Source organism: Argopecten irradians, chromosome 15 (assembly GCF_041381155.1).
Source record: "Argopecten irradians isolate NY chromosome 15, Ai_NY, whole genome shotgun sequence".
Taxonomy (NCBI): Eukaryota; Metazoa; Mollusca; class Bivalvia; order Pectinida; family Pectinidae; genus Argopecten; species Argopecten irradians.
The window spans coordinates 13027132-13040388 of record NC_091148.1 but is presented as its reverse complement, the minus strand read 5'-3'; the positions used below and the strand labels follow the sequence as shown (position 1 = coordinate 13040388).

General features: G+C 34.8%; 1 protein-coding gene across 1 annotated transcript; it reads right to left on the bottom strand.

The window, feature by feature from the left end:
* Positions 1-1133: 1133 nt before the first annotated feature.
* Positions 1134-11126, bottom strand: LOC138308952 (COX assembly mitochondrial protein homolog). The gene is made up of 4 exons (XM_069250008.1): positions 10723-11126; positions 5696-5800; positions 5010-5100; positions 1134-2407 (listed from the first exon to the last, which is right to left on the bottom strand). The coding sequence occupies exons 1-4, from the start codon at positions 10856-10858 to the stop codon at positions 2290-2292; spliced, it is 450 nt and encodes a 149-aa protein (XP_069106109.1). The 5' UTR covers positions 10859-11126; the 3' UTR covers positions 1134-2289.
* Positions 11127-13257: the final 2131 nt, after the last annotated feature.

Genomic DNA, 13257 nt, shown 5'->3' with positions numbered 1-13257 from the left:
CGATTTCCTTTTTGTTTGACTGTCTTGTAAAAAAATGCAGTGAAGCAAGATGTTATTATTGTCTCCGAGGTGAGATCTTCACCATTTGAACTTAAATGTTAGTGGTTATAAAAAATTTAACAATCAGGCCATAAAGGTTATTATTTTATCATTTAGCCATTTCTTGATAATTTGCAGATCAATTTTTTCGCAATCCTAGCAATGTCCATCTAAAATAATATACAGGGTATTTTAAGTACTGAACCAATATAATCACCGACTTGTAGAGGGCACTTATATTACAGAGAAATAAAGAATAGTCACAGGCACACTGATACTTATCTTAACTCATCTTACAGAGAAATAAAGAATAGTCACAGGCACTAGTTCTTATCTTACAGAAAAATAAATAGTCACGGGCACTTGTACTCATCTTACAGAGAAATAAAGAATAGTCACACAGAGAAATAAAGAATAGTCAAAGGCACTTGTACTTATCTTACAGAGAAATAAAAGAATAGTCACAGGCACTTGTACTCATATTACAGAGAAATAAAGAATAGTCACAGGCACTTGAACTCATCTTACAGAGAAATAAAGAATGTTCAAGGATGAACCACTAAAATTTGGTAAAATTTGTAAAAAATTACACAATTGCATCGTTTATGTAGATTTTTGATATGGTTACCATAGCAAACTCAGTCTACATCTATCATACAAATTATATCAAACATTCTCTCCATAGATACTCATTATAAAACAATTTAATCACTTAGTAATAGTCAAAAATAAAAAACAACTGATTTTATGTAAAACCATTTTTTTATTTCAAATAAGACATTCTCACAATATCTTTTCATTTGATCATTTATCGTTTTTCTTACAATATTCTCACTTCTTACATTTAACAAACACTTTCTTACAATATGTTCACTTTCGTCCATCATACTTCATATGGAGAGTTATACACCTATATTTCATTAATAACTTAATTACTTATAACAGGGGTTTAACATGAGAACTGAATGTTCAGATACAGAACTCAAGCCTCAAGATGTTCACAAAGTGAACGCAATAAACAAAACTCGGTCAACAAGATCAATGTTGTTAAAATATTGAGCTCATTATAGACAATCATGAAGATGGGAGAGCTCTGAAGATGTTTAGTACATTACGTGCCATAATACTGGATATTCTGATTGGCTACACACACTGGTACTATTTGCAGTAGCGGCCGGGGAAACAAGCATTATTGACATGGCACAAATTTGAACATGAATCTTTTGTGACATCATTATTACCTGACGTCATTAAGACCCTGTGCTTCGACCAAGACGTCAAGATGACAGACATGCAATGGTGTACAGGGAAGGAAATAAATGTTGCTTTTCTACAAAAGACAGTTCACTAGTCCAATATTGATCTATTTAAAGTCGTCATGAAACTGATTCTTGTTTAAAGAAACAGATTTCTGCCATATTTTTCATAATATAACAATGTTTAACAATAGGCTGTGTAAATAAAGATAGCATTGCAAGGTTTTCTCAAAGTGTTTCTGTTACTATGAAATGAACAGGGTTCCTACACATGTGCAGAGGGTAGTGTACTAAAACCCCTATGGCCTGTTTGAGAGGGCATTCTTGCCTTTCCACCAAGCCATAATGGATAAATAAATGCAAGGTCCAGGTTGTTCAAATATTGAATTCATTCAATTCATTATACTTAAGTCTGCAGGTGATCGATAAATCTTTAGTTCACAAGATTTATAAACACATGTAACCAGAGAAAACCAAACCAAATGACTGAGGGGAGATTACTCTTATTTAAAACCTCTTTAGAACTGATGCCATTGATGTATCACAGAACATCTATAAGCTAGTTAAATACAACAGTGTATACTCACAAGGATTATACATTATACAGTTAAAGTCCACAACAGATTTCAACACTTTGATCTGGTCCCATCATGGTAAAAAACCAGGTTTTACTGCACTAGGTAACATTAACTTTGTGTCGACATAAATTTTCAACATTTGAAAGAACTGTAAATGTATTTATCTTAGCACAAGTAAAAATTTGTGATACACATTATGATTTGATAGCGCAGATATAAATTAACATAACTCACAGGTTCAATACCAGAACTACAGATTCTCCAAGATTTAGTGCTGTACATAAATTAGCACTTCAGAGACAGTGCATAATGAACTAATATTAAACTACTGCTAAAATTAGTACAGTACGGTAACAGTATCCTTGAAGTTAAGATGAGCCCAGATTGTGAAATTGATTTGTTTACACCAACATGTCTCACTGCCATTTCATTTCCTCTCTCCGTAATTTCTGTCCCTCTCCTGTACTTCTGTATATTTTCCGTTTGTCCAAATAAATCTGCTTACACTCCTCTTTGAAATCTTCATCTTGAAACCTGTCACATAAACATGGAAGTCACTAAATAACAATTTGATCTGAAAAATTTCATAATTCATGATAATACCTTAATTATCTTTGATAATGTAGCAGAGCACATGATTTTATGATAATATAGTCACTTCCTACACTAGGGATTAAAGTCTAGGTTTAGGTTTTATTAATTTATCATCCTATTAACAGCCAGGGTCATTTAAGGGCGTGCCAGGTTTGTTGGTGGAGCGAATCCAGAGTACCCGGAGAAAAACCACCAACCAACTGCCCCACATGGGATTTGAACTTGCGACCCAGATGTAGAGGGCTTATGGTAATGTGTTGAGATATCTAAACAACCGCGGCCCCTAATTCTGCACCTCTGACTTAATTACTAAAGCTGTACTCTGTATGTCTAATAATTGTGTAAGTACCCGGTAAGCTATCTAATACTCTTCTGTGTAAGACATACTTAGTTGTCTTTTCCCCTACAGCCACATAATATATCTGTGAAGTATGGGAGACTACACTTTCTACCCTGTCCGACAGAGATATCTGAACTTCTGGTGAGGGTATAAGATTTCTCTCTCTTACCCAGGCAAGACAGCCTGCATGCATAGAACAAATTCGTATGGTAAACCGGAAGCTGTAAAATGTCATATGCAAATAGACATTACCCATTAGGTAACCTGTGCAGTCTAATGGGCTGATCCATATCACCTTTGACCCCAAGCTTGTGCTTCACGCACGTGCTGAACTTTGACCTTATGATTATATAATTACCGCAAACGTAAGACCACATTCCCTCACATATTTTGTTAATGTTTACCGGGTAAAAAGAAATAGTTTTGATTCAATATGTGTCGGTATTTCTTTGAGTATTTTCTAACAATTTAGATTTGGTGTAACAGTGCAACAAGTTTATTTCAGTTTATTTACAAATAAAAATAAAAATATCCAAGTTGATACAGGAAGTAAATAAATACCTGTCTTTTCTCAAATCGCAGTATGTGTAGTTTTTAACATTTTTTGGTGAGAATGACAGGGGCAGAGATAGGATAAATCTGTACCTTGAAGTTAGGACGGGGAAAATCTCTGCTTTAGAAGGAGATTCACAACAGTGTAACAGCCTCGGGTTAGACAGTCATGGATCTCCTCCTCAGGTAGAGAATTCCTGTTCTACCCTCAAGGAAGGAAAATATCCTATAAGTCTCTAATCTTATTTGCCACAATAGAGTTGTCTTCTAGAAATTACAGTGTACCTGTCCTGTAATCAGCATCAGTTCAGCTGTGGCAATAGGATTTAGTAGTATATTTGTAGTTTGGTTAATATATATACACGGTCCCCTATCATCATCTGTATTTTTCATATTTTATATGTGTTTTGTGAAGTACTCTTAAGCTCTTTGGTAAAGTAATTAATACAAGCTGTAAAATGATTCCTGCATTTAAAGATGCTCTACCGCTGACAAATTGTATTTTTTCATTCGCAAAAACAGGAACAGAGGATTTAGTATTTTACTTCAGTTACAAAAAATACTTACTTAACACCTTTGGAAAAGTTTGTGCTTCTTATTTTATTTCAAGATAAAAATATTAAAAATAATTAATTGCATCCCGAAAATATTCCGTGGCACTATATATGGCCTATATGGAATAAACTACTGATTGCGCATGCATAAAAAACAAAATGAATTATTTTATATTAATTATTGTGTTAATTAAACATATATACATACAATTAAACACAAAATATTGTTCAAATGATGGACATCGTTTATGCTCTGTCGGCGATGGAGCATCTTTAATATGTAGAAAACTAATAGGGACTAAAATTGATTGAAATTTAGCTGGAGTTGCCTCCCCTCGTTTGCAAAGATCATTAATGTATAACTATACATTTGGTTCAATAGGATAATATTTTTTTGTCTGATAAATAGCCAAGGTCATTTCAGGATGTACCAGGTTCAGATGGTGGAGGTAAATTGGAGTACCCGAAAATAAATTGAAACTCGTGACTCAGAGGTGGAGAATTTGTGGTGTGATTTTTAACATAAGGTGCTCTTGTATTCATCCAATATATATTACCTAATCTAGCAAGGTGTATAATTTTCACCATTATAAGGAAATCATTTTAAAAGGTTTGGTGTCACCTGCAATCTGATTAAAATACAGATCCTTATTATCACTATGTTGGATAAGAGGATCTGAGAACATCCCATTAGGGGTCACGTCAAGATGACTTTTTGAAATGGCCAAGCAAATTGGCACTGCCAGAATCTTGACTGGGGATGAAATAGTTTGAAAAAGCTGTCTAATTATTTTCGTGTATGCAGGGCATATCGCCCGAAGTGCACAACAAAGCTAATTGCATATGGATACTGGGGCGAAAAGACGTTTTCAATTGATGTTGTAAGGTGTAGAAACTGCAAGTACACGTGGTATAAAGGTCATCTGGACGTGACCCCTTATGGGATATTGTCAGATCCTATATTGAACGGAGTGGTTATAAGGATCTGTGGTTTAATCAGATTGGTGTCACCTGCTCCACCTAATAAAGAAGGAGATATAATCTCTCTTGACTTTTTTAATTGAATCACAATTATATTGATAGAGTATATACATACCAAGCTTTAACACAGCGTTGCATTATGTTATTTTTCTCCCGGCATCGAAACATCATCATGAACTCCTCCTTCTTGGCACATTTTTCAAAAGCTGAAAACATGAAAAAGCAAAATAATTTCTAAAAATATTTTAGACTTTCATACTGAATTTCACATTTTTGCTATTTTTCGTCTTAAACCAAGTTTATTAATCACAAAGAATTGTTAAGACAGAGCAAGGATATATATATATATATACAATTTTTATATACCGGAGAAATAGATCTGTTTAAAATTGCAGTAAACAATGACAAACTTCTAACTTAAATCTTGTAAAGTTACATTAGTCAGCCTAGTATAAAGAATTCATTTTCGAAACTTGATAAGATTTTTGTATATTGTTACTAATGCTCTTCCCTTTGTAAAATCCTCTTCACTGCCACTAACATCTATTTATTCGTATTTGGGAATCTCAATTTTGGTTTTTGATTTTATTAGTTTAACATCCTATTAACAGCCAGGGTATAAGGGCATGCCAGGTTTGTTCATGGAGGAAAAACTGGTGTACCAGGAGAAAACCATCGACCAGTCGTCAGTACCTGGCAACTGTCCCACATTGGATTCAAACTCTCAACCCTGAGGTAGAGGGCTTGTGGTAATATGTGAGAATGTCTTACATCTCAGTTAATAGATTTATAATTAATTACCTATTACTTCTGGACGACATTTTTCCATCCAGGCTTTATCTCTCATTACCATTGGAATCAATACCTCTTTTTCTACTTTACGTAATGATGTATCTTCTGGATCACCTGTAACAAGACATTTAATTCCAAATTAAAATCAAATTTCAACATCAAACAGCCAGTAATTCTTGCGAATCTGACTTAGATTTTTCAAATCATTTGCTCCTTTGTAAAGGATTTGGTCATAACTATATCTCACTATCACATTAAAAATCATTAGAGAATACTTAGACCAAGTACATTTGTATAGCTGGGAATATATTTTCACAATTTCAAAAAGTCATTGATGTGTCGACATGATACATGAAATGTTAAGAATTTGTTGAATTACTTAAAGATGCTCCACCGCTGACAAATAGTATTTTTTCCCTATCAAAAACAGTAGAAGACGACTTAGTATTTTCTTCAGTTACAAAAGTTACTTACTTTACGCCATTACCACCATTGGAAAGTTTGAGCATCTAATTTTACTTCAAGTTAAAATTGCAAAAAAATAATTAATTGCATCCCGAAAAAATTCCGTGGCACTATATTCTATATGGAATGAAGTACTGATTGCGCATGCATCAAAGGCAAAATAAATTATTTTATATCATTTTTTGTAATAACTAGACACATATATACCCGATTAAACATCAATTATTGTTCAAGTAATGAATAAAATTTATGGTCTGTCGGCGGTGGGGCATCTTTAAAGGGACATGAACCTTAAATAAGTTGTTCTGTATGCTTAGATAGGGTTTTCAGATGTTAATTGATGGTTTCATCACAATGATTGGTTAAATAAAACGCCAGGAAAATATGGGGAATACCTTCCCTAAAAATGATATAAAAATAGACCGCCATATTCTATTTTGGAACGCAAAACGAAAGCTGATCAAAAACAAAGTTATAATAAGCAACAAACTTGCTGACATGACAAGGAATATTAGTTTTCCACATTTTAAGATTTTTTCTAATTTACGATCGTTGACATATGAAGTATAAGCCATATTTGTTCATTCTGAAGTCCTTTGTGTTCGCTTCATCTACGTTTTTGACCCACCATTTTGTTTCCATTACTTTGTGCAGTGCATTATGGAAGGTCACTAAAGTTCAAAACTACTATTTTTATCACACTCAGGCTACAAAACTCGACCCGGCTAGTTTAAAAACATGGAATTTCTATTATAATTATTTTATTTGACACATTTGCACAATAACTGATATATATTACTTAGTAAGGTATCTGACACATCTTAAATATGTATTTTACTAAAATTTACATGGTTTATTAAGGTTCATGTCCCTTTAAACTTTAAAGCGAAATCATTTAAAATTTTATTCATTGAAATTATGACTTTAATAGCTATTGGTCCAAATCACGAAATTTGACTTGTGAAAATAACTGGTATTAAGTGTTCAACTTGATTATTTGATAACAATGGTAAATACACTGAGTAACAATATCTGGACTAAGTCACTATTCATCAACATAATAAAGGCTGCAGTTGCCAATTCTTCCAACAGCATGCAAACTTAAAGATGCTCCACCGCCGACAGAACATAAAATGATATTCATCATTTGAACAATAATTGGTGTTTAATCGAGTATATATATGTCTTATTAACACAAAAAAATAATATGAAATAATTTAGTTTGCCTTTGGTGCTTGCGCAATCAGTACTTCATTCCATATAAGATATAGTGCCACCGATTTTTTTCGGGATGCAATTAATTGTTTTTTATATTTTTAACTTGAAGTAAAATGAGAAGCTCAAACTTTTCGATGGTGGTAATTGTGTAAAGTAAGTAACATTTGTAACTGAAGAAAAATACTAAATCGTCTGCTCCTGTTTTTGATAGTGAAAAAAATGCCGTTTGTCAGCGGTGGAGCATCTTTAAGTTGTGAGTTTGAGTTTAATTAGTATGTATACATGTATTTTCCTACATCTGAGGGGTCGAAACATCAGACACTGACTTATTAGCTGTGACTGAACCTCAGACCTGACTTACTAGCCGAGGTCGAAGTTGAGACCCTGACTTATCATCCAGGATTGAAACCTCAGATCCTGACTAACCATCCGGGATCGAACCTCAGACCCCGACTTCCTAGCCAGAATTGAACCTCAGACCCTGACTTACTAGCTATAGCCGGGATTGAATCTCGATCAGACCCTGACTTACTAGCTATAACTGGGATTGAACCTCAGACCCTGACTTACTAGCTATAACTGGGATTGAACCTCAAACCCTGACTTACTTGCTATCGCCAGGATTGAACCTCAGACCCTGACTTACTAGCTACAGCCCAGATTGAACCTCAGACCCTGACTTACTAGCTACAGCCCGGATTGAACCTCAGACCCTGACTTACTAGCTACAGCCCGGATTGAACCTCAGACCCTGACTTACTTGCTATCGCCAGGATTGAACCTCAAACCCTGATTTAGCTAGCTACAGCCCGGATTGAACCTCAGACCCTGACTTACAAGTCGGATTTGAATCTCGGACCCTAGCTGACATAGTAGTTGGGATTGAATCTCAGACCCTGACTTACTAGCCAAGATAGAACATCAGACCCACTCTGATCATAACTTACTAGCTGGAATTGTACCTCTGACCCTGACTTACCATCCGGTATTGAATCTCAGACCCTGGCTTACTAGTTGGAATAGAACCTCATACCCTGACTTACTAGCTATAGTCAGAAATGTACCTCCAGACCCTGACTTACTAGCCGGAATTGTACCTCAGACCCTGACTTACTAGCCGGAATTGAACCTCAGACCCTGACTTACTAGCTATAGTCGAATTGAACCTCAGACCCTGACTTACTAGCTATAGTCAGAATTGTACCTCCAGACCCTGACTTACTAGCCGGAATTGTACCTCAGACCCTGACTTACTATCAGGGATTGAACCTAAGACCCTGACTTACCAGCCAGGATTGAACCTCTGACCCTAACTTACTATCCGGGATTGAAGCTAAGACCCAGATTTACTAGCTGGAATTGTACCTCAGACCCTGACTTACTAGCTGGAATTGAACCTCTGACCCTGACTTACTAGCTGGGATTGAACCTAAGAAACTGAATTACTAGCCGGGATTGTACCTCAGACCCTGATTTACTAGCCGGAATTGTATCTTAGAACCTGACTTACAAGTCGAGATTGAATCTCAGACCTTGACTTACAAGTCAGGATAGAAGCTAAGACCCTGACTTACTAGCCTGAATTGAACCTCAGACCCTGACTTTCTACCCGGAATTGTACCTCAAATCCTTACTTACTACCCGGTATTGAATCTCAGACCCTCACTTACAAGTCGGGATTGAATCTCAGACCCTCTGATTTAGCAGTTTGGATAGAATCTCAGACTCTGACTTACTATCCGGGATTGAAGCTCAGACCCTAACTTACTAGCCGGACCCTGAAATACTAGCCGGAATGGTACCTCAGACCCTGACTTACCAGCTGGGATTGTACCTCAGACCCTGACTTACTAGCCGAGATTGTACCTCAGACCCTGACTTACTAGATGGGATTGAACCTCAGACCTTGACTTACTCGCCGGAATTATACTGCAGACCCTTGAATCTCAGACCCTCACTTACAAGTCAAGAATTGAATCTCAGACCCTCTGACTTATAGAAGTTTGGGTTGAACCTAAGACCCTGACTTACTAGCTGGGATTGAAGCTAAGACCCTCACTTACTATCCGGAATTGTACCTCAGACCATAACTTACTAGCCGGAATTGTACCTCAGACCCTGACTTACTAGCTGGAATTGTACCTCTGACCCTGACTTAATTACCAGCCGGGATTGTACCTCAGACCTTGACTTACTAGCAGGAATTATACCGCTGACCCTGACTTTCTACCCGGAATTGTACCTCAAATCCTTACTTACAAGTCGTGATTAAATCTCAGACCCTCTGACTTACAGAAGTTTGGGTTGAACCTAAGACCCTGAATTACTAGCTGGGATCGAACCTTAGACCCTGTCTTACTAGCCGGAATTGTACCTCCAGTGTTTTTCACATAAACAAGTTTGCTTCCTTAAGAACCAGTCTGAGATGTACATACTAAATATAACTTGGAATTTCCAGTTTTTAGTTTTCTTACACAAAATGTGTGTCATTGTCACTGATTTGAGAAATTTAGACATAGCTTTGGGGAATAAATACAAACAGAAGAAATACAATTGGAAATTGGGCAGAAATTCGGCCCCAAATATATAGGCAGGAAAAACACCGACCTCAGACCCAGACTTACTAGCTGGGATCAAAATTCAGACTCTGATTGACATGACACTGATTCCTGCACATTTGGACACCTCAAATGAAAGTTGATCAATTATACTAGAATGGAAAATAAGTATCTTGTACGTATACTGGGCTTACCACTATAACGGTCAAAATAAATAAAATAACCTGAGGATAAATCAGTAAACCAAATAAACGTTGAGTATGTATCATTCATATTGGCTTAATCCTACCTGTTTATATCTAGCAAATCATGTTAATTATGATGTTATTTTGTTATTTCTCTTACTCTAACTAGAAGCTGGACATCAATCTGTATATGTATCTGTTAATTAATATAATTAATAAACAATATTGACATATGATTGACAGGGAGAGAGCACACATATATATATCTGCCGGTTAGTCATAGTTTAGGCGAGATTTGAAGATGTTGATATTCTCTGCGGATGTGTTTTTTTTCGTCCTGTTGGTTCCAGTCTATTTAGAGTTGTGATAAACCAGAAACGTTCTTCATAAACACATTAGAAAACTCAAGACTTAATTAATGTCCCGGTCAACAATTTATATGAAATGTTGAAAATATTCCAATTCTACTAATTCTCATCGAAGCAGAATTACTGTTTTCTCGATTGAGCTACGTGAATATCATAAGGCGTCGTGATTTGTGGTTACATAAGGTCGCCCTTCAAAGTTAAAAAAACATTTCAGTTTTGGTGAATGTCGGCTTGTATCTTACCTAATCCTAACGGCCCAGAAGAAAAGCTAGACGGCAAAACAGTCCAACTCGTTCTTGGTTTCCATTCTAAGAAGTCTTCTTCATTATTGTCAGCTTGTGACTTCGTCGGCGGCGGTTTGGGAATGTCATCAGCCATCGTGTTTCTCTGTTGTCGCTTATGACGTTGAAAATAAACCCCGATCGTAAATTATAAGTAATATTTTGAGTAAAACTATCTTAATTGTAATTCAAATAAAACATAATTGATCGTGTTTCATGTTTATGTCAGTAAGAAGAAAATAATAAGCCTACTGTTATTTTGTATGGGTTTAAGCGACGATGTATCAGGTGCGTTCGATTAGCAAAACGATGTGAGATTCTTTTACTATGTAGTATGGCGTGCCGAACGTTGCAAAATTCAATAAGTTAAAAACATCGTAAATATATCGTTTTATGTGTTCATTATTCTTAATTTGTGTGTGTGAAAACATATTTGTGTGTATTTTTTTATATTTGTGTGAACAAAATTTCTTTGTGTGTGTGAAAAATATATTTGGGTGTAATTTTTTTATATTTGTGTGTGAAAAAATGGTTTGTGTGTAAAAATATATATTTGTGTGTGATGTTGTTTTATGTTTGTGTGTGAAAATCACACATAAATATATTTTTTACACACAAATATATTTTTCACACACACAAAGAAATTATTTAACAAAAATTTTATTTTTACATATAAATATTAAAAAAATTACAAACATTCATTGTTTTTACACACAAATTAAAGATCATATATAACGATATATTACAAAACATTTTTTTCACTTATTGAATTTTGCAACGTTCGGCACGCCATAATGTTGACTCTATTTCATGCATTTTGAAAAAAGACCCAATAAAATTATCACGACTTTTTAAAATCTCATTGACACTTTTTTAAAAACGCGTAATGGGTTTGAAATGATGTTTTCTAGCAAAACTCCGGGTATGTGACAAAGGGACCTCTTGTGTCCATCTACATGTAAACATATCCTTTTTTATTGGCATTTATTGCGAATGAAAAAGGCTTCTTTTTATTTTTATACCAATTTACAATTAAAAAAAATCAAAAACCCAATATACATCAAATTATTAACTGGATAAACATGCTAAGATTTTGGGTAAAGCTCCAATTATTTGGCATGTTATCGATTTTATCTACACTTTTAAATCAATGTAAAACATTATATATATATACATGTTTGCAGATGTTTCAGCAAAATTGAAACACGAGAAAATAGCTTTTAAAGGGCTGAAATGCAGCTATATTTTTTTTTTAAATAATAGTAACAGCGTACATCATTTCATATAAGCATAATCACTGCCTCTACCAGGACTCGAACTCAGAAACTCTAGGTTCATTTCATTTCAACAAATTTCATTACATCAAAAGACATATAAATGGATGAGACAACAGGCCAAGCCTATACAAATCTTCTCCATTGTAGGTCATCCTCGATATTCCAGGGGTTCCGATCACTTACGATCTCTACACCCCTGGACTATATCATAGTAAAACTGGAGGCAACAGAATAGAACAGTTAATTTAGTCCTTTGATGAACATCAAAAGAGCCGTATAACGGTACACTGTGGTTGACTGTGTGGCTTTGATGTTAGGCGTCGCTCTCTCTGTAGTCTTCAAAGGAAATTTTTGCTAGCCTGTGATTGGTCAAATGTTTTCCACTGAGCTGCCTTCAATTTCACTATGAGATAGTCCAGGGGTGTAGAGATCGTAAGTGATCGGAACCTCTGGAGTATCGAGGATGACTGTAGGGTAGAAAGTTATATAAAGATATAAAAGTATTATTTTAGTTTATTTAACTGCGTACACACATTCATTCTCCTTTCATTCCAGTAGGATATAGCTAGTGACTTAAACTTTAGATCATAATTGGAATTGTGATGTAGACTTAATTTGTATATATGTATATGTATCTATACATGAATTATCGTAGATATCACTATATATAACAAATTGATCAAACTGAACAAGTATTTTGATAAATATGCGTTATGGTTTGCTATTAATGGTTAATATATGTTTTTATGGATGTCTCATAACGTACAATTTAATGTTTTTAAATATTGTGAATGAGTGCATATGCAAGTGTTTGCGTGTTAGTGTCCATTTATATATAATGTGTAAAATGTTCGAAAATTAAAAAAATATATAATTTTGATAAATTGGTTAAGATGAAATTAAACATAGAGAGGTTGAAGGAATCATCAAAAACGTTTTAGTTGCTGAAATATATTGAGTGACTTTTGATAAAATAAATTCATTTATATCTGCAGGCAAATCAGTATTTCCAGAAGTGAGTAAATATGTACTTAAAAACCAACTTTGATGTGAAGGTCATTAATTTTTCTAAAGTTTACATAATTGGGGCAGAGGAAAAAGAAATTGGTAGAGTCTTCATTATGATAGCCACAAAACATAAAGGATCAAGAATAAGATGATAAGTAAATTTATCATGGTTAAGATCACTAGCATTATTCCTTAATTGACAAAGTAAAAT